The sequence below is a fragment of the Salvelinus fontinalis genome, chromosome 12, assembly GCF_029448725.1.
Source record: "Salvelinus fontinalis isolate EN_2023a chromosome 12, ASM2944872v1, whole genome shotgun sequence".
Taxonomy (NCBI): Eukaryota; Metazoa; Chordata; class Actinopteri; order Salmoniformes; family Salmonidae; genus Salvelinus; species Salvelinus fontinalis.
In genome coordinates, this window is record NC_074676.1 from 7,926,073 (window position 1) to 7,951,190 (window position 25,118).

At 44.1% G+C, this 25,118-nt stretch overlaps 1 protein-coding gene across 2 annotated transcripts in view; it reads right to left on the bottom strand.

Moving 5' to 3' along the window:
* Nucleotides 1-29: 29 nt before the first annotated feature.
* The window catches only part of LOC129866716 (receptor-type tyrosine-protein phosphatase beta-like), a 45,570-nt gene continuing 20,481 nt past the window's right edge, over nucleotides 30-25,118 (bottom strand). Inside the window, exons 11-36 of one of the 2 annotated variants that reach the window (XM_055939549.1) lie at nucleotides 15,803-16,066; nucleotides 15,432-15,695; nucleotides 15,025-15,149; nucleotides 14,659-14,797; nucleotides 14,177-14,449; nucleotides 13,100-13,241; nucleotides 12,852-12,988; nucleotides 12,336-12,599; nucleotides 11,557-11,823; nucleotides 11,003-11,302; nucleotides 10,062-10,340; nucleotides 9,586-9,735; nucleotides 8,953-9,244; nucleotides 8,528-8,634; nucleotides 8,282-8,387; nucleotides 8,079-8,156; nucleotides 7,910-7,927; nucleotides 7,712-7,793; nucleotides 5,753-5,843; nucleotides 5,538-5,614; nucleotides 3,668-3,802; nucleotides 3,407-3,529; nucleotides 2,465-2,628; nucleotides 1,807-1,942; nucleotides 1,515-1,635; nucleotides 30-1,081 (exon numbers count right to left, since the gene is read on the bottom strand). In XM_055939549.1, coding sequence (XP_055795524.1) covers nucleotides 1,059-1,081; nucleotides 1,515-1,635; nucleotides 1,807-1,942; nucleotides 2,465-2,628; nucleotides 3,407-3,529; nucleotides 3,668-3,802; nucleotides 5,538-5,614; nucleotides 5,753-5,843; nucleotides 7,712-7,793; nucleotides 7,910-7,927; nucleotides 8,079-8,156; nucleotides 8,282-8,387; nucleotides 8,528-8,634; nucleotides 8,953-9,244; nucleotides 9,586-9,735; nucleotides 10,062-10,340; nucleotides 11,003-11,302; nucleotides 11,557-11,823; nucleotides 12,336-12,599; nucleotides 12,852-12,988; nucleotides 13,100-13,241; nucleotides 14,177-14,449; nucleotides 14,659-14,797; nucleotides 15,025-15,149; nucleotides 15,432-15,695; nucleotides 15,803-16,066 — 4,157 coding nt within the window. In that variant the 3' untranslated portion in view covers nucleotides 30-1,058. Of the gene's footprint in view, nucleotides 1,082-1,514; nucleotides 1,636-1,806; nucleotides 1,943-2,464; nucleotides 2,629-3,406; nucleotides 3,530-3,667; nucleotides 3,803-5,537; nucleotides 5,615-5,752; nucleotides 5,844-7,711; nucleotides 7,794-7,909; nucleotides 7,928-8,078; nucleotides 8,160-8,281; nucleotides 8,388-8,527; nucleotides 8,635-8,952; nucleotides 9,245-9,585; nucleotides 9,736-10,061; nucleotides 10,341-11,002; nucleotides 11,303-11,556; nucleotides 11,824-12,335; nucleotides 12,600-12,851; nucleotides 12,989-13,099; nucleotides 13,242-14,176; nucleotides 14,450-14,658; nucleotides 14,798-15,024; nucleotides 15,150-15,431; nucleotides 15,696-15,802; nucleotides 16,067-25,118 lie in introns of both variants that reach the window. The other variant, XM_055939548.1, reaches the window with a different exon arrangement.

Sequence of the window (25,118 nt, forward strand, 5' to 3'; positions counted from 1 at the left end):
GGGGGGGGGGGGGGGGGCTCTTGGGACATCATCTCCCAAATCATGACTCCATAATAAATGTATTATATGAATAAATAATTGTCAATTATATTTTTTAGTTATCTAAGTTTTTTATTGAAACACTCAAATAATATATTAATGCCCTCGTCTTGATATGTTTATAGGCCTACTTAGATTGCAAAATGGGAAACTGCATACAGTAACTACTATAATTTGTTTAACGATTCACAGAATCCATCAATCACTCATATGATTACAATCATGTTTGCCAATGTGTGGGTTGTGGATTTGCACATTGTAGATGTGTGTGATTTGTAGTTCCATGACATGATTTTAAATACATAAAAATTATGTGTTAAAATACACAAAATATACACAGAAATCATTATTATCTTACAAGCTACATATATGGATTACACAACATAAACTGTGTGCTTTCATAACTCATATGGTCATCCTTTTGCATGACTAGTTTTCTATTCAAGCAATATATCGCACGGGCTGTACAATATCTACAAATAAATGTGCAATGGGTTTATCTACATACTGTACATATTTCAGATATTTTTGAATGATTTCAATGCTTATGAAAATAAGTATAATTTCAAACAGAAAGCATTTTTGTCTAACATTTGACAAAAATGTGACTTGTGAAAGATGCAATAGCCTGTACATTTACTGTAGATATGTGAACACTGTTAGATCATTTTTACTTATGCAGTATCAGATTTTTTACAGGTTTTTTACAGGTTTTTGGTCTGTGCCACGTAATAATGTATAAATGGCAGCTTAACAAACAAAATGAAAACACTGTGTACGAAAGCCAATGATGCAAATGTAAAGCATATATACAAACACACAGATATAAGGCAAGTATATACAATTCTGTTAATATATATTCCTATATCATTTATTAGCCATAAAGTATTCTATATTTCATAATATCTCGAAAAGAACAATCAACAGAAATAGTAGAACATTTGAATTGGCATGTGTCCCTGCAGTGCTATACTAGTGAAAGTACAAACAGTTCTCTCCTTCAGTAGTCCTTACAATCTTTAACGTCTGGCATACACCATATCTGTAGGCCAAAAACAAACAAAAAATATAATTTGTGATGTCATCCAGCTATCCAACCTCCTAAATTTGTGTAGCTGCGTTTTGTGTTTGAAAGGGTTGCTTGAGTAGCCTGGTCGTATAACTGTAAGTGTTATAGTAATCTCTACTATCGTTGCCATGTCATACGCGTTTGCTATTCCAGGGGAGTGGGTTCAATTCCCGGGACCACCCATATGTAAAATGCATGCACGCATGACTGTGAGACATTTTGGATAAAAGTGTCTGCTAAATGGCATATGAATACTGTATTATCTTACTTTAACCCAGACAGGAGTTGGCTAAGCACAAACAGACTGGACCTGGCACCAGGCTAATATTTGATAGGATAGATCATTTGTGATGTCTTCTAGATATGAATTGCAGTACAGTGAGTTCTAAGGAATGTGAGGGCTTACCTCTTTGGGGGTCAGGGTTGACATTCTCATAGATGGGGTAGAGGGGGTTCTCCTGCTCACTGCGAAGCTTCCTGGCTCGGAGGACGTCTTTCATACACTGGTGGAGATACGCATACTGGCACTTTAAAGAAAAGATTAAAAGAAACATACCCAGATATATTAATGTCAGGATGTGTTATTACTTAACATAGGTTCTGGAGTTAACACACAACTGCACATACACACAGAGTAACACAGAGTAAAACTCAAACTGTATCTCACACATACACGCACAAACACACACCCGTCTCACCTCAGTCTGCACCATGTGTGAGCGGTGGAGGCGCAGGTCGAAGACAGCGCCATAGATGTCTACTGTGTCCTTGGTGTCCAGCTGCTGCAGGACTCTGTCCAGGGATATGAAGGTCCCTGTACGGCCCACACCAGCACTGTGACAGAGAGGAGAGAGAGAGAAAGACAGAGAGAGAGAAAGACAGAGAGAAAGACAGAGAGGGAGAGAGAGAGAATGAGAGAGAGAATGAGAGAGAGAATGAGAGAGAGAATGAGAGAGAGAGAACAAGAGAGAGAGAATGAGAGAAAGACAGACAGACAGACAGACAGACAGACAGACAGACAGAAAGAAAGAAAGAAAGAAAGAAAGAAAGAAAGAAAGAAAGAAAGAAAGAAAGAAAGAAAGAAAGAAAGAAAGAAAGAAAGAAAGAAAGAAAAAGAGTTTGAGGGCAAATACAGTTTAGTTACCTTAACTAAACGGAGAGGGGAAATATAATTTAGCTACATCATTTCAGTCAATTTCTTTTGAATTTAAATGGAATTAACCTCAACTCTGGTCATTACTGCAGGCTGTAACTATACTGTCTCTTCAGGAAAGACAAGACACTATTTCTCAGCGTGTCCTAGGGAGTTGTTTGTTTTGTTGAATGGGAGACTAGGGAATTGGGACAGTGACCCACCTGCAGTGAACTACGGTGGCCCCAGACCCAGGGGTCCTGTTGATATAGTCCCTGACGGTCCTGACGAACTGGATTAGTGACTGGGTGGTCTCTGGGACGCCGTGGTCGGGCCACACCGTGTAGTGAAACTGACGCACCACCCTGGAGTAGTTCAACTGGTCCTCCTGCATGGGAGTTAAGACACAGTCAGAAAGATAGACTTACTAGAGGCTGACTACACACAGCTCACTACTTACCTACTGTATGTGCTGTCACATAATGATACGTCAAGACAGCATTAGCTGCACCCAATTATGGTCATATTTCTACAGTGTTGGAGAAGCTACTCTGAAAATATGGTTTAACAAGCTACCAAATACTTCACACTGGAAGATATTAAGTTACACTAAAGCTACCATTCAGAAAAGGTTTACTTAGCTAACTAAAGTTACTCACTACAACCAAACTACTTTGTGAAAAATTATCATATATACAGTAATCTGAAATGTCATAGACTACAATTGCAAGAACAGATCACTTTAGGGTCATATGTTAACAGAATGTGAAATTTTGCCTATTAAACACAAAACAACAACAAAAATATTGAAATTATTGCCTGATTACCCCATATTTGCTTATATTTTTGCAAAAGTAGTTTGCCAAGCCACTACATGACAAAAAAAGTTATTAACTACTGAAAACACTACCTAGATTTGAATTTAGTTGAACTACCAACAAGCTACTGCAAAATGTAGATAAATTACTAATTTAACCCTAACCCTAAATTACTAATTTAACTACATATAGTTCACTACTCCCACTGTATTTCAATATGATAAAAAAAAACAATCACTACTATATGTGAAACTGAATTTAAGGCCAACACACAATATATCACTTTGAAGAAAAGAACCTGGTATTTTTTTTAAATCCGTTTCCAGAATCAGTGTCCTGCATACTCACGCTGCAAATCTTGAATTCCCGGATAGTCCACTCTGGCAACACAGACTCAGACAGCATCTGGACTATGAGGTCTCCATAATACAAAGGTTCCTGGTCAAAGGGCCAGTAGTGATCACACTTCACCTGGAAGGACCACACAAAGACACGTAGATAGTAACATTGTAATTGCACTAGTAACAACATTGTAATAACATGTTGTTCAATAGAACATGATAGCAGCACTTGTCAGGACAAAGCCAAAAGGCAACTCCTTCTACCCACCCTGCCTTTCTCCACACACTGCGTCACCATGACAATGTTATTGACATTCTGCTCCCACACCATCTTCCAGAAGTCATCTTTGGTTCCAGGAAGTGGGCCCTGAGTGGCGATGTACTCCCTACGGAAGTTGTTCCCCTGAAACAAGAAGAGATTTAATTGACATTTCGTTTTTTCACCTGACCCTTATTACACTAGGTAAGTTTAATGAAGCAGCTGAAAAAGCTGCAAAGGATTGTCCGGCATGGCATGGGCTTGTGGCAGCCTTATGCTCCACAGGGAGTGTAGTAAGTAGTAAATCTCAGGCATACTAATTGAGGAACAGGGCTGAGAATCAATCAATCAACCCTGCCCTGAGGAACTGAGTTTATGGCAGGGTTTCCCAAACTAGGGGTCACGGCCCCATCTGATTGGAAAATGGGGTTTTAAGAGAAAATTTGCGCTTGGTTCAAGTAACCTCTGGTAGCCGCTAGAGGCGGTATTAATGGACAGAGTAGTTTCTGTTTTCTTCCTACAAATGTTTCTCTATCTTTTGAATAGTTTAAGTAAGATACAACATATTCTGACCCCATCAGTGAAAGATATGACTCTAAGGAACACGTACGTCCGTACTGTTTCCCTCTACTATGCCCTCAAACCGTTAGAACCAAGTGGACAATCCTAGGCACTAAATCAGACTGGGGGAAAAAGAACATCGTCAATGATTATGTTCTTTTCTACACAGAAGATCATACAACATTATTGCCTGATGATCTATTGAACTTCCCGATACCTTTCTGATGCATCTTCAGATTGAAATACTGTAAAAGAAAGTACTGTCAGACTGTAATAGACGGTCATAGCCCAAATTCAAAAAGTAAACATTGATTACATAACTATTTTTACATGGTGGGGTAACTAAATCATTTTATATAAAAATGGTGTCGCGGGCCACCTAACCCCCTCCAACCCTACCCCACCCCTCCCAACCACCTCCAGCCCTACCCCACCCCTCCCAACCACCTCCAGCCCTACCCCACCCCTCCCAACCACCTCCAGCCCTACCCCACCCCTCCCAACCACCCCCTGCCCTACCCCACCCCTCCCAACCACCTCCAGCCCTACCCCACCCCTCCCAACCACCTCCAGCCCTACCCCACCCCTCCCAACCACCTCCAGCCCTACCCCACCCCTCCCAACCACCTCCAGCCCTACCCCACCCCTCCCAACCACCCCCTGCCCTACCCCACCCCTCCCAACCACCTCCAGCCCTACCCCAGCCCTCCCAACCACCTCCAGCCCTACCCCAGCCCTCCCAACCACCTCCAGCCCTACCCCACCCCTCCCAACCACCTCCAGCCCTACCCCAGCCCTCCCAACCACCTCCAGCCCTACCCCACCCCTCCCAACCACCTCCAGCCCTACCCCAGCCCTCCCAACCACCTCAGCCCTACCCCAGCCCTCCCAACCACCTCCAGCCCTACCCCAGCTCTCCCAACCACCTCCAGCCCTACCCCACCCCTCCCAACCACCTCCAGCCCTACCCCAGCCCTCCCAACCACCTCCAGCCCTACCCCACCACTCCCAACCACCTCCAGCCCTACCCCACCCCTCCCAACCACCTCCAGCCCTACCCCAGCCCTCCCAACCACCTCAGCCCTACCCCAGCCCTCCCAACCACCTCCAGCCCTACCCCAGCCCTCCCAACCACCTCCAGCCCTACCCCAGCCCTCCCAACCACCTCCAGCCCTACCCCACCCCTCCCAACCACCTCCAGCCCTCCCCTGTCCTACCCCAGCCCTCCCAACCACCTCCAGCCCCCACCCCACACAACAGAGGGATTTTACCAGAATGAAGGTTGGCTCGGATTTGTCCGTTTGTTTGGATAACTTACAGGAATGTAGCTGGCGTTAATGTAGTCAGAGCACGGATCATCATCCACATAGGACAGCTTCACACGGGTCAAGTCGTCTACACAACACAGGCCATACACAAAGACATTGAGTTGGCAATTTAGTTGTCATATTGAAAAGAAAGAAATCTCTAAATCCCCTTGTCTTTTGTCTATATATTCAAACCCTGTGAAATCGCATGGTGCATCTGACTCACAGGGCAGGATGTTGTTGTATCGGTTCTTCCCTCTGTTCTCTGGCAGTAGGGCTGTGTCCAGGGGCTGGTTCCTTCCTACGTCTTTCAGGTCCTTACAAAGGAAGTGACACGTTAGGGTTACCAAAGATACCTACTGAACATACAGTTGCAAGAAAAAGTATGTGAACCCTTTGGAATTACCTGGAGTTCTGCATAAATTGGTCATCAAATTTGATCTGATCTTCATCTAAGTCACAACAATAGACAAATATAGTGTGCTTCAACTAATAACACACCAATTATTGTATTCTTCTTGTCTAAATTGAATACATCACTTAAACATTCACGGTGTAGGTTGGGAAAAGTATGTGAACCCCTAGGCTAATGACTTCTCCAAAAGCTAATTGGAGTCAGGAGTCAGCTAACCTGGAGTCCAATCAATGAGACAAGATTGGAGACGTTGGTTAGAGCTGCCTTGCCCTACAAAAAACACTCACAAAATTTGAGTTTGCTATTCACAAGAAGCATTGCCTGATGTGAACCGTGCCTCAAACAAAAGAGATCTCAGAAGACCTAAGATTAAGAATTGTTGACTTGCATAAAGCTGGAAAGGGTTACAAAAGTATCTCTAAAAGCCTTGATGTTCATCAGTCTACGGTTAGACAAATTGCCTATAATCGGAGAAAGTTCAGCACTGTTGCTACTCTCCCTAGGAGTGGCCGTCCTGCAAAGATGACTGCAAGAGCACGGCACAGAATGCTCAATGAGGTTATGAAGAATCCTAGAGTGTCAGCTAAAGACTTACAGAAATCTCTGGAACATGATAACATCTCTGTTGATGGGTCTACGAAACGTAAAACACTAAACAAGAATGGTGTTCATGGGAGGACACCACGGAAGAAGCAACTGTTGTCCAAAAAAAACATTCCTGCACGTTTGAAGTTTGCAAAAGTGCACCTGGATGTTCCACAGCACTACTGGCAAAATATTCTGTGGACAGATGAAACTACAGTTGAGTTGTTTGGAAGGAACACACAGTATGCGTGGAGAAAAAAGGCACAGTACACCAACATCAAAACCTCATCCCAGCTATAAAGTATGGTGAAGGTAGCATCATGTTTCAGGGCTGCTTTTCTGCCTCAGGGCCTGGACAGCTTGCTATCATCGACGGAAAAATGAATTCCCAAGTTTATCAAGACATTTTGCAGGAGAATGTAAGCCTATCTGTCCGCCAATTGAGGCTCAACAAAAGTTGAGTGACGCAACAGGACAACAACCCAAAACACAGAAGTAAATCAACAACAGAATGGCTTCAACAGAAGAAAATACGCCTTCTGGAGTGGCCCAGTCAGAGTCCTGACCTCAACCCGATTGAGATGCTGTGGCATGACCTCGAGAGTGGTTCACACCAGACATCCCAAACAATATTGCTGAACTGAAACAGTTTTGTAAAGAGGAATGGTCCACAATTGATCCTGACCGTTGTGCAGGTCTGATCCGCAACTACAGAAAACGTTCAGGTTATTGCTGTCAATGGTGGGTCAACCAGTTATTAAATCCAAGGGTTCACATACTTCTTCCGCCCTGCACTGTAAATGTTTACACTGTGTGTAAATGAAATGTATAATTGTTTGTGTGTTATTAGTTTAAGCAGACTGTGTTTGTCTATTGTGAAGATCAGATCAAATTTGATGACAAATCTATGCAGAATTCCAGCTACTTCCAAAGGGTTCCCACACTTTTTCTTGCCACTGTAAATACTGTATGCATTTAATAAAATGTCATAATCAATCCACTATTAAAACACTTTAAATTAAACGATTGGTGTCAGAGCAGGAAAATAAATCTACACACGTCTTTATTGTTTTCTTTAGTAAAGTAAAGTAAATAGGAATATTCCGACTTCCTGTAAATGTACCCCAATGCTATTATATGTGATTGAGAATTGCCCAACGGACAGTGAATGTTATCCAGTCTTACTTCGTACTCCTCAGACAGTAGATAATTGGAGTCAGCCTGGAGTTTGGTGTAGTGGGACTCAAAGTGCAGGATCTTGATGGGGCTGCAGCAGGATCAACAGATAAACAAGGCTTGAGCAAAACAGAGTGGAGCAAAAGATGAACCAAAACGGACTTACAGTAATTGGGTGAAAATAATAACCAAATCATTTAAACATACCTTGAAATACGACGGTTACTGGAAAAAAGGGAGATAAAGGTATTATTGGCTAAAACGCATTAATGGTCATTTCTTTGTGAGTTTTTATCCTGCCAGGAAACACATTATATTTTATATATGTAACAAATAAAATGCATTAGAACTGATCACAGACTGCTTCTCCTCTTACCCCCTGACGCCCATGTGCACTCCTGATGTGGGCCTCTCTCTCCTCATGCTCATTCGGACCACCCGCCGCTCCTGCACACTACTGTAATCACAAGTGTCATATGTAGAGTGTACGTAGAGTGCAAGATCAAGCTAGTATGCAGTGTATAGGTAGGCCAAAGTGTGTGGGTAGGTTACATGAGGCAGGGAGGGCCAGGAACTCACACTTTGCGAACCTTCTGTCTGCAGATGAACAGTGCGGTGACTCCCACCACCATGACAACGAGGAACATGCCGGCACTGATGCCCTCGATCACACCGCTCAGGGGCTCTATGAGAGGAATATACAACCAATCAACAGTGTTTCTCATAGAGGACCAATCACTCATAAGCATTTCTCACTAACTACCAATGACACATCAGCATCATACACCATCAACCAATCAGAGTTGTGTGTGAATAGTATCTCACCTGCTTCTGTGACCAGGGGGAGGGACAGGTAAGTGTCTGTGTAGAGGGGCGGGGTGTATCTGCTCTGCTCCTCGTCAAAGAGCTGGGTGAACGCACGCACACTGAGCCTAGAGAGAAGAGAAAGCCCACCATGACATCTCACCCAATATGGTCCCACTGTATGAAACTAGCTGAAATGTTGTTGAGTCATTGAACATCTACAAACTATCTACTTGGGACTATCCAAATAAAGTGTTACCGAATTACACTCTAAGGCCCCAATTTGATCAACTACAGATAAAGGAAAACCAAACTGCGGGCAATATGACATCATCGTACACAGCGGGGCAAATTCCTGCTTGCAGAAATCAGCAACAAAGAAACGACAGATCTGCCCAGACTGCGGGAGGAAACTGGATTGATTTAGGCGGAACCCTGTACTATACCTGTATGCAGTTTTGGGTTTGAGTGGGCCATCACAGAAAGGGTTGTCTCTGTGGTCTCTGTGTTTGTCTGGGTCCTGCTCCCTGTCCTGGGCCTGTAGGTGGTCACATGCCCCCCCGAGGGTGTCCATACCCGTACCCAGGCTGATCGCAAAGCTCTGGGTCTCGCTGTCTGATCCCTCTGTGCAGCGGCTGGGGAAGTAGCTGGTCTGGTAGGCCTTAACGGAACTGTTCGATTTGTAGTCCAGATAGGAGGGTAGAGGGTGGTGCTGCTCTGGTTGAATGTTTTCATTGTCTGGAGGGGGGGGGGGGGGGGGGGGGGGGTTCACAATCACATCCATCCATGATTACAGTAATTCAAAGAAATCAACCTACTGTACATTCAGCAATTATAGAGATATACTGACAGACAGAGACAGAGACAGAGACAGAGACAGAGACAGAGACAGAGACAGAGACAGACAGACAGACAGACAGACAGACAGACAGACAGACAGACAGACAGACAGACAGACAGACAGACAGACAGACAGACAGACAGATAGATAGATAGATAGATAGATAGATAGATAGATAGATAGATAGATAGATAGATAGATAGGTTTGTCTATATTGTTCAAACTTCATTCCGCTTACTTTCAGACTCGGTCACCACCACTGTGAAGAACTTGACCGCTCCGTTGATGTCACTGAACCAGCTGCAGTTAAACTTGAAGAAGATGGTGTTTTTGGTGATGAGAGCAGCCCTGTTGTTAACCCGGGTGCTGAGGGAAGGGAGGGGAGGGCCTGGAGGGAGAAACACAGCAATAGAACAGCTATGATTGCACTGGAATGTACCTTGTTAGCCGGGATCATACATGGATGTCAGGTGCAGAATCCGAGTTCACACACCACAGTGGATCATAGTGGCTTTAGAACAATGTTTATAACTGGTTAAAGTGACCTATAAGGACCAGAAAATAACTAGAGGAGACAGCAGTGAGACCATACTCAAAGTCAATGGCTTTGGCTTCATTTAGCCATACAGAGTTGACCGTATCACATCTTTCCCTGTGGTCATCATCACACAGTCACTGTGACCACAAGCTAAACACAACCCCTTTGGCACTCACGGTCGATCATGGTGACCACGCTATCCTCAGCGGCCTCGCTGGTCATGCTGTCGGAGATAGCCTTGATGGAGACGGTGTAGCGTTTGTGCGGCTCCAGCTGGGTGATGTGGTAGAGGGTGCTGTCACGGCCCGTACGCCGGGAGTACACCAGGGTGCGGGAGTCCTGGTGGAGGCACTCAATGGTGTAGGAGTCACAGTCGGCCTCCGGGGGGCCCCAGGAGCAGGAGATGGAGGTGGAGCTCTGGGGGCGGCAGTGTAGGTACTGAACACGCTCTGGCTCTATGGAGGGGATAAATTGTAGAGGGCGTCAGAGGTAAGAACAGGGGTCCAAAAAACGATAGTCTCTCTAATACAGAGGTCAGCTGAGGCAAAGATATTTAAAACTAACTCAAGATAGTTCATCTGTGCCATTTTCAATGGGAGTAAATAAAACATAGTGGGCAGAAAAAAAGCAAGGAGGTGGGCAGAGCTAAGCATGAGCTAGCATGAGCTAGCGAGATCCTATATTTCCGCTAGGGAACACATTCTCTGTGAAGTGCGCGTGTGCAATAACTCAATTCGCCCTTGCACTCCTTGTAAACAACACAATTGTTCAAAACTTTAACAAAGGGTCGCGTCTACAAAACGTTGTGCAATCTGTCCGTAACGGATTCTAGTTTTGGGAACAGAAAACTGTTTTGAGATTGGGCGTTTCTTCTATGAGAAAATGAGCAGAATGTCCGCTCAATTCCATCTCGTTCAATATTCTCCCACTATCGGCCACTGGGCTTCCTCTCCTCCCCATATTTGATGATGCTTATACATCTGGTGAAACATTTGGCACCTTCTTTTATGCGTGTCTGTAGTGTGCACAGGATTTTGTTCCAGGCAAGCAACGACTCGACATCTTCTTAGTCTTGCAATACTTGCAACCAAACAGTGTATAGCATAGCGCCACCTACTGGTTCGGATGCTCTTGTGGATGGGCAGGCTGTAGGCCGGGCTCCCATCCTCACCAACACCACCAACAGCCCCACTGACAGTACGCAGGCTGAAGTTGTACAAGCGCCCGGGGTACAGGCCCTTAAGGATGCGGCTGCCGGAGGTCCGGGTATGGTAGGGGTTGAATACAGACAGGTGGTCCCGCGGTTCCCACTGCAGGTCAAAGTCGTCGTAGTCGCTGCCTGCAGGACCACTCCAGGTCAGTTCCAGTGAAGTGTTGGTGACCCCGCCGAATGACACAGAGGTAGGGGGTCTGGGGGCTGAAGAGCAGATGACAACGCAAAGAAGGACAAGCAATTTTATGAACATCCAAGCAAATACTGTACAATAAAAACAGATTTTAGTATAGAATATATGGTAATTGTGTTGTTAAACATCAAGACATATCAGGACAGACCTCAAGAATGCTGCCCTTTCTACTGTACATCCATATGTTCTCTTTACTGACTAAACTAATTCCCCCTCAACACCACGTCAACACTCATTGACAATCATCTAGTAAGAGAGGACTCACCGGTCCTGCCCTGAGTGGTGGCCCTGTTTGTGAGCTCTCCACTGCGGGTGAGGATGACAGCATGGTAGAGGCGCCCGGGGATCAGCGTGGGGACGGCATGCTCCGTGGTGTCGGGCCCTAGAGCCTCCTCTGCCTGCTGGGAGCCATCTGGGTTGTAGACAGACAGCAGGTAGCCGCTCAGCTCCCCCACTGCACGCTCCCACGACACCCAGAGCTCCTCCGACTGGGGACGACTTCGGGCCTGCAGAGACGTCACTGCAGCAGGGACTGAGGAGGATGAGGAGGAGCGGCAAAAATCAGATGTCAAGTCATGATGTAATGTCAGTGAGCGTGACGGATATAGTTCGCACTTAGTTGTTTGTTTAGTTTATGTGAAAGAAACACCTTACGTATGTGCCATCATGTGATGTGAAACTCACATCTTATCTCAAGTAAGAATTTGTCTTTATCATACCCTAGACCGACAGTACCCCTCCTCAGCACTAGAGAGCACAGATGTTAGATTTTAATTTGATCACTCTGTCATTGCTGAGAATTTTCCTGCGCTGCAGGATTTACATAAAATCACTGAAAACCCACACTAACACACAGTTATATTAACAGGATTCCACTTTTCATGTAGGCTAATTTTGGCCAGCTAATAGACTAACCACCGATCAAGCAACATAAAATTGTTGGAAAAGTGTGAATGGACTAAATGTTCAAATACTGTTGCTGCAGGATTATTTTGCTGTGACAATACTGGTCAAATTAAGTTTCTACATCTGTAGCTCTCTCACCAGTCCTGGCCCAGATAGCCGAGTCATTGGTCTGCTCTCCGCTGCGTGTTAACACCACCATCCTGTAAGAGGCACCAGGCCTCAGGCCCTGGAAGGAGACCTGCAGCGTGTTAGGCTGGCCGCTGCGCCGGTCGTACAGGGTGTCGTCTCCATTGTACAGGTAGAGGTCGTAACCTTCCAACTCTCCCTCTGGGGGAGACCAGTGGAACGACAGGCTGCTGCTGCTGTTGGCCCGGATGGAGAGGTCGCTAACTGCTGCCGGACCTGGTGATGAATTATTCAATCAAATTTAAATCCGATTTATCAAAACCCTCTCTCATCAGCAGTTGTTACAATGTGCTTTACCGGAAACTGACCTAGACCCTGAAGAGCAAGCAGAAGCACAGTGAGACGGAAAAACTTCCAAGAAAATAACATATGGCTCTCCGGGATTAGGGTTGAGCACTTCTGTACTGCACATAATACCACTGGACATTGTTTTCAAGGGACTTGGTGAATAAATCCATGCAGTCTTACGCGTGCGTGCTTCAGCGGTGACCCCCCCACTGCGGACCCCTCCGCTGGTGGTGTGGACCAGGACGTGGTACCTCTTCCCCGGGGTGAGGCCGTCGAAGTGGTGCTGGAGCGGAGTGGACCCAGACGAGGCCTGGGAGCTGTTCAATTTAATTCAATTCAATTCTACTCCATTCCATTCAATTCAATACAATTGGAGTGGTTCATACAATAAATACAAGAATGCCAATAGAATACACAAATAATAATACCTGTTGGTGACCAGGTGTCCCCTGTCGTCCAGCAGCTGCAGGCTGTAGCCGTCCGCCACTCCCCGGGCCTCCTGCCAGCTCACCTGAATACTGCAGGTGGTGTGTCTGTTGTCAGCCTGCAGGCCCGTCACTGCAGAGGGGACTGAGGAGAGAGGGGACAGTTTTGATTTGATTGATTTGACCTTTATTTAACCAGGTAGTCCCATTGAGGTCAGATGACTTATTTCCTAAGGGATCCTCTCTCTCGGAGGACCTGAGCCCTAGAACCATGCGTCAGGACTACCGGGCACGATGACTCCTTGCTGTCCCCAGTCCACCTGGCCTTGCTGCTGTTCCAGTTTCAACTGTTCTGCCTGCGGCTATGGAACCCTGACCTGTCCACCGGACGTGCTACCTGTCCCAGACCTGCTGTTTTCAACTCTCTAGAGACCGCAGGAGCGGTAGAGATACTCTTAATGATCGGCTATGAAAAGCCAACTGACATTTTCTCCTGAGGTGCTGACTTGCTACACCCTCGATAACTTCTGTGATTATTATTATTTGACCATGCTGGTCATTTATGAAAATTTGAACATCTTGGCCATGTTCTGTTATAATCTCCACCCGGCACAGCCAGAAGAGGACTGGCCACCCCTCATAGCCTGGTTCCTCTCTAGGTTTCTTCCTAGGTTTTGGCCTTTCTATGGAGTTGTTCCTAGCCACCGTGCTTCTACACCTGCATTGCTTGCTGTTTGGGGTTTTAGGCTGGGTTTCTGTACAGCACTTCGAGATATTAGCTGATGTACGAAGGGCTATATAAAATAAATTTGATTTGGATACAAATTGCACATAGGCATCACTGTTTACCAATCAACAGTCGATTAGGGGGTAGGTTAAAAAAAAAAACACAACCAATCAGTTCAGTCAAATGGACTGATATCAAATTGTAGATAGCCAAGAACCAGTGAGAGAGATCACTATTCCTTCCCAGTCCACCACCAAAACACCCAAATATACCGTATGAAATGCTAATGCACTGCTTATGAATGCAGTGTACGAGTAAAGAATGTGTTATGAGTCCTTATGAAGCCTCCTCACCGGTGCGTCCGCTGGCCGTGTTGTTGTTCAACAGTATACCACTGATAGACCTTACAGTCACACTGTACAGCTGCCCAGGCTGCAGGGAGTTGAACCCCAGCTGATTTGGGTGTTTGGGTACGGGTCGCGTCTCCAGCATGCGTCCCTCTGGCCCGTCCAGTGACAACGACACAGAGTAGCTGTCTACGTCACCCTGCCCCGGCGTCCAGCTGATCTTCAGGCTGTTGCTCTGCCCATTGTTGCTCACGTGGATGTTCTTGACCTTGCTGGGAACTGAACGGAAATGAACACTGTTGTCAGTTTATCTTTTGCTTGTGGTTGATTTGTTCGATTCTGTGACATTTTGCTGTGTCCTGTTTTGCTAACTCAATTCAACCAATGGAGTAGTCCCAAACATGCTAACAAATCAAACAGAAGTATTTTGAAAGAAAACAAATGTAGCCTCGTTTTTTTAACCCAGCGGTTGTGTTGGTTTGGTTTACCTGTCCTGCCCTCTATGAACTGGGCCCTCTGGTTGGGTCCGCTGAAGGTGGAAACGTGGATCTTATACAGGCGTCCCGGGGTGAGGGAGGACAGGACACACGCCCCCGCACTGCTGCCAAGGGTGATGGGTGGGAACACCTTCATAATAATAATACATAATACATTCATTATTAATACATTTTGATATATTAAATGACTATACTTTTTTAGAAACACCCAAAGTCACTTTACATAATAAAACCAGTAAGATAAATAGAAATAAAGCAGGGAGAAAATACAAGAACAAGATGACTGGTCATAAAAGTCCTCAAAACATGAAGACAGACTAACCAGGTACTTCTGTAGACTGGACCAGGAGGACTAACCTTCATGTCGTTGAAGAGGAGCTGCACCTCGTAGTGATCCACATCCCCCAGAGCAGCCAACCAGGTGACACGAAGGTCCTCCGTGCCCCGCCCAGCCAGAGCTAGTGATCTCACCGCCGCAGGGACTGTCACAGACAGATTCCAGATGAAAATAGATCAACTGTAATGTTCTCAGAGGCAATACATTTTTCAGCATTACAAACTCAATGTACAGCACATACAAAGGGACAGAGGGTGGCGAGAGACAGGTTTAAAATAAGCATGCTCAAGGAAACTGTTTCACCAAAATTAGACAGTTATGAATGTAACTAGCTTAATTATTATTACAAACACCACTATGCTACGCACATATTATATATTCAAAATAAAAAAGAGCGATATGACTTAGTACTATTCGTATCACTCACAGGTCCTTCCGTCTGTGGACATGCTGGTCTCATACTTCCCGCTCCAGGTGCTGACGATGACCGTGTAGAGTCTCCCGGGCACCAGGCCGTTGAACACACACTCGTTCTGGCTCTTCGTAACCGTCTTGTTCTGGTGGAAGATGTTGTTGTGCTTGATGACCACCTGGTAGTAGTCAAAGTCCCCGGCTGCATGGCGCCAGTACACCTTCAGGTAGTCATCCCTGGCCGAGTGGATCGCTGTGGGGTTTTGGACACTAGAGGGCTCTGGGGAGAGGAAAAGAATAGAATAGAATTGAAGAACACATGAATTGAATAAAACAGCAAAGCAAGCAGACAACAAATATTTCAGACAGACAAACAGGTAGACCTACGTGTGCGTTCCTGCACAATGGTGTGGTTTTCGTAGACTCCACTGCGGGAGACGATAGAGATGTTATAGAGCCGTCCAGACACCAGGGACTTGAACACACACTCAGGGCTGGACTTGGACACGACCAGGGTGTGGACTGTCCTCTCGCGGTCCTTCAGGGTGACCAGGTAACTATCCACGTTGCCTTGGGCTGGTCGCCACGACACACTGAGGAAGTCCATACGACCGTTGTTACTGACTGTCACCTCACCTACAGCAGCAGGGACTGGAAGGGGGGATGGGGAGAGAGAGACTGATTCAGTCATTCTGTGAATCACTGTCTGTTCATATTTGCAGCTGTGAAGACAATATGAATCAAAATATATAGTTAAACAAATAAAAATAAAAACTTGTTTTATAACTTATTTGTATTGTAAGGACTTAAAAACAACACATTTTTTTCTCAATAATAATGTGGGATATGTAAGAACATCTCTTACAAGCAACAACAAAACAGTAATTTTGTTGTTTGTTCAAAAAAAAATAATAATAAACCTTTATTTAACTAGGCAAGTCAGTTAAGGACAAATTCTTATTTACAATGACGGCCTACCAAAAGGCAAAAGGCCTCCTGCGGGGACGGGGTCTGGGATTAAAAACTTAAAATATATAAATATAGGACAAAACACACATCACAACAAGAGAGACAACACTACATAAAGAGAGACACCAGACAACAACATAGCAAGGCAGCAACACATGACAACACAGCATGGTAGCAACACAACATGACAACAACATGGTAGCAACACAACATGGTGTCACACCCTGATCTGTTTCACCTGTATTTGTGATTGTCTCCACCCCCCTCCAGGTGTCGCCCATCTTCCCCATTATCCCTGTGTATTTATACCTGGGATCTCTATTTGTCTTTTGCCAGTTTGTCAAGTCAACCAGCGCGTTTCTGTCTCAGCTCCTGCTTTTCCCCAGTCTCTCTTTTTCTCGCCCTCCTGGTTTTGATCCTTACCTGTCCTGTCCTGTCTCTGAACCTGCCTGCCTGCCGACCTGTACCTTTGCCCCACCTCTGGGTTATTGACCTCTGCCTACCCTGACCCTGAGCCTACCTGCCGTCCGGTACCGTTGCCCCACCTCTGGTTTATTGACCCCTGCCTGCCTTGACCTGTCTATTGCCTGCCCTTGTTGGACTATTAAACAATTGTTATTTCGTCGTTGTCTGCATCTGGGTTTTACCTAAATACCTGATACATGGTAGCAGCACAAAACATGGCACAAACATTATTGGGCACAGACAACAGCACAAAGGGCAAGAAGGTAGAGACAACAATGCATCACGCAAAGCAGCCACAACTGTCAGTAAGAGTGTCCATGATTGAGTCTTTGAATGAAGAGTTTGAGATAAAACTCTCAATGCATAGTTGACCCCAAAAAGCTTGAGCCATTTATGAGCCATTCATCCGAAAGTTATTCAATAAATAATAAATAAATGGTGAAGAAAGAGAGTGTCATGAATCGAATGTGACTGCACTAATAGGCTACAGATACAATTTTTTTTACATTTTAATATTTAACCTTTATTTTATCAGGGAGTCATACTGAGACCCAGGTCTCTTTTACGTATGAGCCCTGAATTACATACAGTGCATTCAGAAAGTATTCAGACCCCTTGACTTTTTACACATTTTGTTACGTTACAAACCTTGTTCTAAAATAGATACAATCTTTTTTTTGCCTCGTCAATCTACACACAATACCCCATAATGACAAAGCGAAAACAAGTTAAATTTTTTTTAACAGAAATACCTTATTTAAATAAGTATTCAGACACTTTGCTATGAGAATCGAAATTGAGCTAAGGTGCATCCTGTTTCCATTGATCATTCTTGAGATGTTTCTACAACTTGATTAGAGTCCACCTGTGGTAAATCCACTTGATTGGACACCTGTCTATATAAGGTCCCACAGTCGGCAGTACATGTCAGAGCAAAAACCAGGCCATGAGGTCGAGACAGGATTGTGTCGAGGCACACGACCTGGGGAAGGGCACCAAAACATTTCTGCAGCATTGAAGGTCCCCAAGAACACAGTGGCATCCATCATTTTTAAATGGAAGAAGTTTGGAACCAAGACTCTTCCTAGAGTTGGCCGCCCGGCCAAATTGAGCAATCGGGGGAGAAGGCGAGGTGACCAAGAACCCGATGATCACTCTGACAGAGCTCCAGAGTTCCTCTGTGAAGATGAGAGAACCTTCCAGAAGGACAACCATCTCCGCAGCACTCCATCAATCAGGCCTTTATGGTAGAATGGCCAGACTGAAGCCACTCCTCAGTAAAAGGCACATGACAGCCCGCTTGGAGTTTGCCAAAAGGCACCTAAAGACTCTCAGACCATGAGAAACAAGATTCTCTGGTCTGATGAAACCAAGATTCAACTCTTTGGCCTGAATGCCAAGCATCACGTCTGGAGGAAACCTGGCACCATCCCTACGGTGAAGCATGGTGGGGGCAGCATCATGCTGTGGGGATGTTTTTCAGTGGTAGGGACTGGGAGACTCGTCAGGATCGAGGGAAAAATGAACGGAGCAAAGTACAAAGAGATCCTTGATGAAAACCTGCTCCAGAGCGCTCAGGACCTCAGACTGGGGCGAAGGTTCACCTTCCAACCTGAACAACAACCCTAAGCACACAGCCAAGACAACGTAGGAGTGGCTTCGGGACAAGTCTCTGAATGTCCTTGAGTGGCCCAGCCAGAGCCCGGATTTGAACTTGATCGAACATCTCTGGAGAGACCTGAAAATAGCTGTGCAGTGACGCTCCCCATCCAACCTGACAGAGCTTGAGATGATCTGCAGAGAAGAATGGGAGAAACTCACCAAATACAGTTGTTCCAAGCTTGTAGCGTCATACCCAAGAAGACTCTCGCTGTCAAAGGTGCTTCAAAAAAAAGTACTGAGTAAAGGGTGTGAATAGTTATGTAAATGTGATATTTAAGTTTTTATATACATTTGCAAACATTTCTAAAAAACAGTTTTTGCTTTGTCATTATGGGATATTGTGTGTAGATTGATTAGGGGGAAAAAGATTTAATCAATTTTTAAACAGGGCTGTATTGTAACAAAATGGGGAAAAAGTCCAGGGTTCTGAATACTTTCTGAATGCACAATACATTACAGAAAATACACACATCAATATAAATACAAAATACAAGCGGAAAGAAAAAGTATTATTACATTATTGTGAGGTGTAGGCCTATGTCATTGTTCAGGCCTAGCCTACATCTATGTGGACCGACAGTACAGGACAGTACAGGTATAATTTGGCCAATATAATAGTATTGTATGTGAAAGTCACATAATATTGGTCTAAATTGGGTGCCATTTTATTGATTATGGCAGGATGTAGCCTATTAATTGCTGTGATGCCATAATGAGGTATACACATAGAATTAGAATGTTCATTCTAATTCTAAGGGGATGTGTTTTCATTGACTACCGTTTTCAAAACCCAGTATCCTGCATCATAATAAAATGATGTCATAATTGCATTCCAATTCTCGTCGTATGTTCTAACCTTTGTGTTGGAGGGCAAACAGACAAGGCTCCTCATAAAGAAAGGACTTGAAGCATACGGATGATCCAAAATGAACTGTGAAATGTGTGAATTATTCGCCATTTCATCTCTCGAATAGGTATGTTCTATCTATGTCGATATATACCAATTTAATATGTCTAATAATTATAAAGTCTAAGCCAAGAAAATATCCCGAATGATTTAGGCTATATTGCATTGATTGCTTTGTTTTGTTCCATCAAGTTGTCCACATACAAGACAGTCATCATGGACTGTTTCTGTTTGCCTGGTCCAAAGAGAGTACAACTCCTTACTGTAAGTAGGAGCTCCCTTTATCATGTCATTTATTTGATGTTCAATGAATTGCTATTTCTGAATTTTATATGTTCAAACTTCGTCATTGCTATGTCATTTTATGTTCAAATATTTGGTGCTGAAACATCGTTTTTGTCTTATATTTTTGAACATGGTCATCTCCTTTCATACATTCATCTTGTTCAGAGGCAGCCCACCAAGTCTCAGAAAGTGGGTCTCCTCAGAGAGAAGGTGACTCTGATTGGGGATGCCATCAAAGCACTGAAGAGTAACCAGGAAGCCATGATGGCTCAGCTGAAAAAGAGCCAGAAGAAACAGCAGAAGCAAGAGGAGCTACTGCAGTACAGCAAATGGAAGCAGGCTAAGGACAACCAGGAACTCTGTGTGGTCGTCAGAAGGCTGGAGGAGAAGGTAGACGTGGAGACCAAGACACTCTGGGCAGAGATGAGGAGACTGGGAGAGCTGCTTGGGGAGGTGAGATGACATGATTTCAGACATAAGAGTGCCCAGTTTGAGCACCTAGTGGCCTGGTATGCGGGTCTAAATCAAGTTTGACATTGAGAAAGTTCAATGGAGCCGGAAGAAAAGCCCTGCAGATATTTTTCTTAATTCCATGATATTATAGATGCAGTATATATCCTGTCATGTTTAATCGGTTGAATGTATGTAGTGTAGCTTGAACAAGTATTCGATTAATTTTATGCCATTTAACTTCTTATGGCTGAAGGGGCGGTATTGAGTGGCTTGGATGAAAGGTGCCCATATCAAACGGCCTGCTCCTCAGTCATAGTTGCTAATATTTGCATATTATTATTAGTATTGGATAGAAAAAACTCTAAAGTTTGTAAAACTGTTTGAATTATGTCTGTGAGATTAACAGAACTCATATTGGCAGGCAAAATCCTGAGTTGAAATCAAAACTGGAAGTCAGAAATCTGAGCTTGTATGTATTCTCCAGAGTCCCCAATGAAATCCCCTTGAGATATGAATGATTGTGCACTGCCTAAGGGTTCCACTAGATGTCAACCATCAATAGAAATTATAATGAGACTTCTATGGTGTTGTGGGAGTGAATGATAGCAGAATCAGTCAGGTGTCCATCAAGCAGCCATTTTCTGATCATGCTTATTCCTCATGGTAGTCACTTGCGTTCCATTGCTCACGAAGACAAGAAAGAATACTCTGGTTGGAACTTTATTGAAGCTATATGTTAAAAACATCCTAATGATTGATTCTGTACTTAGTTTGAAAATTTTCTTCGACCGGTAATATCACTTTTTGAAGTTTTTGTCCGATATAACGCTGACCAGAATTAGCGTTTGGATATGTATACCAGACGCGCTAACAAAAGAAGGTATTTGGACATAAATAACAGATTTTTCGAACAAAACAAACATTTATTGTGGACCTGGGATTCCTGGTGTGCTTTCTGATGTAGATCATCAAAGGTAAGGGAATATTTGTCATGTATTTTCTTGTTTATGTTGACGCCATCTTTGCGGCTGTGGTGTTTTACTTTTGAGCGCCGTCTCAGATTATAGCGCAGGTTTCTTTTTCCGTAAAGTTTTTTTGAAATCTGACACAGCGGTTGCATTAAAGAGAGGTATATCTATAATTCCATGTGTATAACATGTATTATCATCTATATTTATGATGAGTATTTCTGTTGAAACGATGTGGCTATGCAAAGTCACTTGATGTTTTTGCAACTAGGGAATCTAACGCCTCAATGTAAACTCCGATTTTTTTATATAAATATGAATTTAATCAAACAAAACATGCATGTATTGTGTAACATGAAGTCCTATGAGTGTCATTTGATGAAAATAATCGAAGGTTAGTGGTTCATTTTATCTCTATTCTGGTTTTTGTGAAGCTATCTTTAGCTGGAAAAAATGGCTGTGAATATTGTGGTTTTGTGGTGACCTAACATAATCGTTTGTAGTGCTTTCGCTGAAAAGCCTATTTGAAATCGGACACTTTGGTGGGATTAACAACAAGATTACCTTTAAAATGATATACAGTGGGGCAAAAAAGTATTTAGTCAGCCACCAATTGTGCAAGTTCTCCCACTTAAAAAGATGAGAGGCCTGTAATTTTCATCATAGGTACACTTCAACTACGTCAGACAAAATGAGGAAAAAAAATCCAGAAAATCACATTGTAGGATTTTTAATGAATTTATTTGCAAATTATGGTGGAAAATAAGTATTTGGTCACCTACAAACAAGCAAGATTTCTGGCTCTCACAGACCTGTAACTTCTTCTTTAAGAGGCTCCTCTGTCCTCCACCTGTATTAATGGCACCTGTTTGAACTTGTTATCAGTATAAAAGACACCTGTCCACAACCTCAAACAGTCACACTCCAAACTCCACTATGGCCAAGACCAAAGAGCTGTCAAAGGACACCAGAAACAAAATTGTAGACCTCCACCAGGCTGGGAAGACTGAATCTGCAATAGGTAAGCAGCTTGGTTTGAAGAAATCAACTGTGGGAGCAATTATTAGGAAATGGAAGACATACAAGACCACTGATAATCTCCCTCGATCTAGGGCTCCACGCAAGATCTCACCCCGTGGGGTCAAAATGATCACAAGAACGGTGAGCAAAAATCCCAGAACCACACGGGGGGACCTAGTGAATGACCTGCAGAGAGCTGGGACCAAAGTAACAAAGCCTACCATCAGTAACACACTACGCCGCCAGGGACTCAAATCCTGCAGTGCCAGACGTGTCCCCCTGCTTAAGCCAGTACATGTCCAGGCCCGTCTGAACTAGAGAGCATTTGGATGATCCAGAAGAAGATTGGGAGAATGTTATATGGTCAGATGAAACCAAAATAGAACGTTTTGGTAAAAACTCAACTCGTCGTGTTTGGAGGACAAAGAATGCTGAGTTGCATCCAAAGAACACCATACCTACTGTGAAGCATGGGGGTGGAAACATCATGCTTTGGGGCTGTTTTTCTGCAAAGGGACCAGGACGACTGATCCGTGTAAAGGAAAGAATGAATGGGGCCATGTATCGTGAGAATTTGAGTGAAAGATGAAACGTTGGCTGGGTATTTCAGCATGACAATGATCCCAAACACACCGCCCGGGCAACGAAGGAGTGGCTTCGTAAGAAGCATTTCAAGGTCCTGGAGTGGCCTAGCCAGTCTCCAGATCTCAACCCCATAGAAAATCTTTGGAGGGAGTTGAAAGTCCGTGTTGCCCAGCAACACCCCCAAAACATCACTGCTCTAGAGGAGATCTGCATGGAGGAATGGGCCAAAATACCAGCAACTGTGTGAAAACCTTGTGAAGACTTACAGAAAACGTTTGACCTCTGTCATTGCCAACAAAGGGTATATAACAAAGTATTGAGATAAACTTTTGTTATTGACCAAATACTTATTTTCCATCATAATTTGCAAATAAATTCATTAAAAATCCTACAATGTGATTTTCTGGATTTTTTTCTCTTCATTTTGTCTGTCATAGTTGAAGTGTACCTATGATGAAAATTACAGGCCTCTCTCATCTTTTTAAGTGGGAGAACTTGCACAGTTGGTGGCTGACTAAATACTTTTTTGCCCCACTGTAAGACACATGAACGTCTGAGGAATTTTAATTATGAGATTTCTGTTTTTTGAATTTGGCGCCCTGCACTTCGACTGGCTGTTGTCATATTGATCCCGTTAACGGGACTGCAGCCATAAGAAGTTAACAAAGATGCACATGCTATAACTACCTAATATTGCTCTGTTTCTTATGCGACAGAACATGAATGGTGTGGGTGACTCCTCAACCTCCATGAAACCTTCTTGGGAATTCCCCATTCCAGTGCCCCCTGCTGGCCAGCCTACGTCAGGACGGCATCAGTACTACCAGACTGTGTCTCTGACAGGCAGCTCAGGTGTCCTCCCAGCTGGACAGAGACTCCATGGACGCTCTCCTGTCCTACCCCCACTGGTTGATCCTCCCATGCCTATAACACATTGGTTTCCTGATCTCTCTCCTCCCAAACGCCCTCTGCCGTTGCCACCTGCTATTATTGAGGGGCTATACACAGACGCATCCTCAGACCCAGTTTTGAGACAGGAGAAGGAGATTGAGGAGATGATGAAGACAATAGAAGAGGAGAGGGAGAAGGATCGGGCGGAGATACTTGTTGTGGTGGAAAAAGAGATGGAGAGAAAATGGAAGAAGTTGCAGAGGAAGTCTCCAGCAAATATAATACAGAAGACAGAGCAGGACATGATAGAGATGATGAAGGCAATAGAAAATGAGAGGGCGTTGGATCGGATTGAGATACTTGAAGCGGTGGGAAAAGAGATGGAGAGAAAATGGATGAAGAAGCAGAATGCAGGTCAGAAAGAGGAAGCAGATAACGGTGAGGAGCAATTGCCGGAGAAGGAACAGTGTAATGGGGATCAGGAAAAGAGGGTAGACCAGGAGGAGAACAAGCTGATAGAACAGATGAAAGAGAGCCAAAAATGTCTCGATGAAATTAAAAAAGAAAAGGCTGAGAGGGACTTAAGATTGGTAGAGACATTTGACGAAGAGCTAAAGAAAGGAAAAGAGAGGATGAAGACCCTGGAGAAGTTGAGGAAGGAAAAAGACAAGGAGGAGAAACTCAGGCTGGAGGAAGAAAAAAAGAAAGAGAAAGAGAGGATTAAGAACCTGGAGAAGGAGATGAAGGAAAAAGACAAGGAGGAGAAACTCAGGTTGGAGGAAGAAAAAAAGAAAGAGAAAGAGAGGATTAAGAACCTGGAGAAGGAGATGAAAGAAAAAGACAAGGAGGAGAAACTCAGGTTGGAGGAAGAAAAAAAGAAAGAGAAAGAGAGGATTAAGAACCTGGAGAAGGAGATGAAAGAAAAAGACAAGGAGGAGAAGTTTAAATGGGAGGAAGAGAAACAGAAAGAAAAAGAGAGGCTGAAGATCCTTGCGAATGAGATGAAGGCACAAGAACTGGAAGAGAATCTTAGGTTTGAGGAAGAAAAGGAGAGAATAAAGAACCAGAAGAAGGAGAAAAAGGAAAAAGAAAAAGAGGAGAAACTGAGATTGGAAGCAGAGAAAAAAAAAGAAAAAGAGATGGCAAGAGATCGGGAGAAGCAGAGGAAGGAGAAAGAAAAGGTGGAGAAACCTGGACTTGAGGAAGAGAAAAAGAAAGAACAGGAGAGGATAAATAACCTGGAGATGGAGAAGAAGGAAGAAGAAAAGGGGGAAAAAAGGTTGGCTGAAGCTGAGAAAAAAAGAGAACAAGATGAGAAGAAGCGCCTGAAAAAAGAGGAGAAGGGTAACGAAAAAGCAGAGAAAAGGTTAGCTGAAGCTGAGAAAAAAAGAGAACAAGATGAAAAGAAGCGCCTGAAAAAAGAGGAGAAGGATAACGAAAAAGCAGAGAAAAGGTTAGCTGAAGCTGAGAAAAAAAGAGAACAAGATGAGAAGAAGCG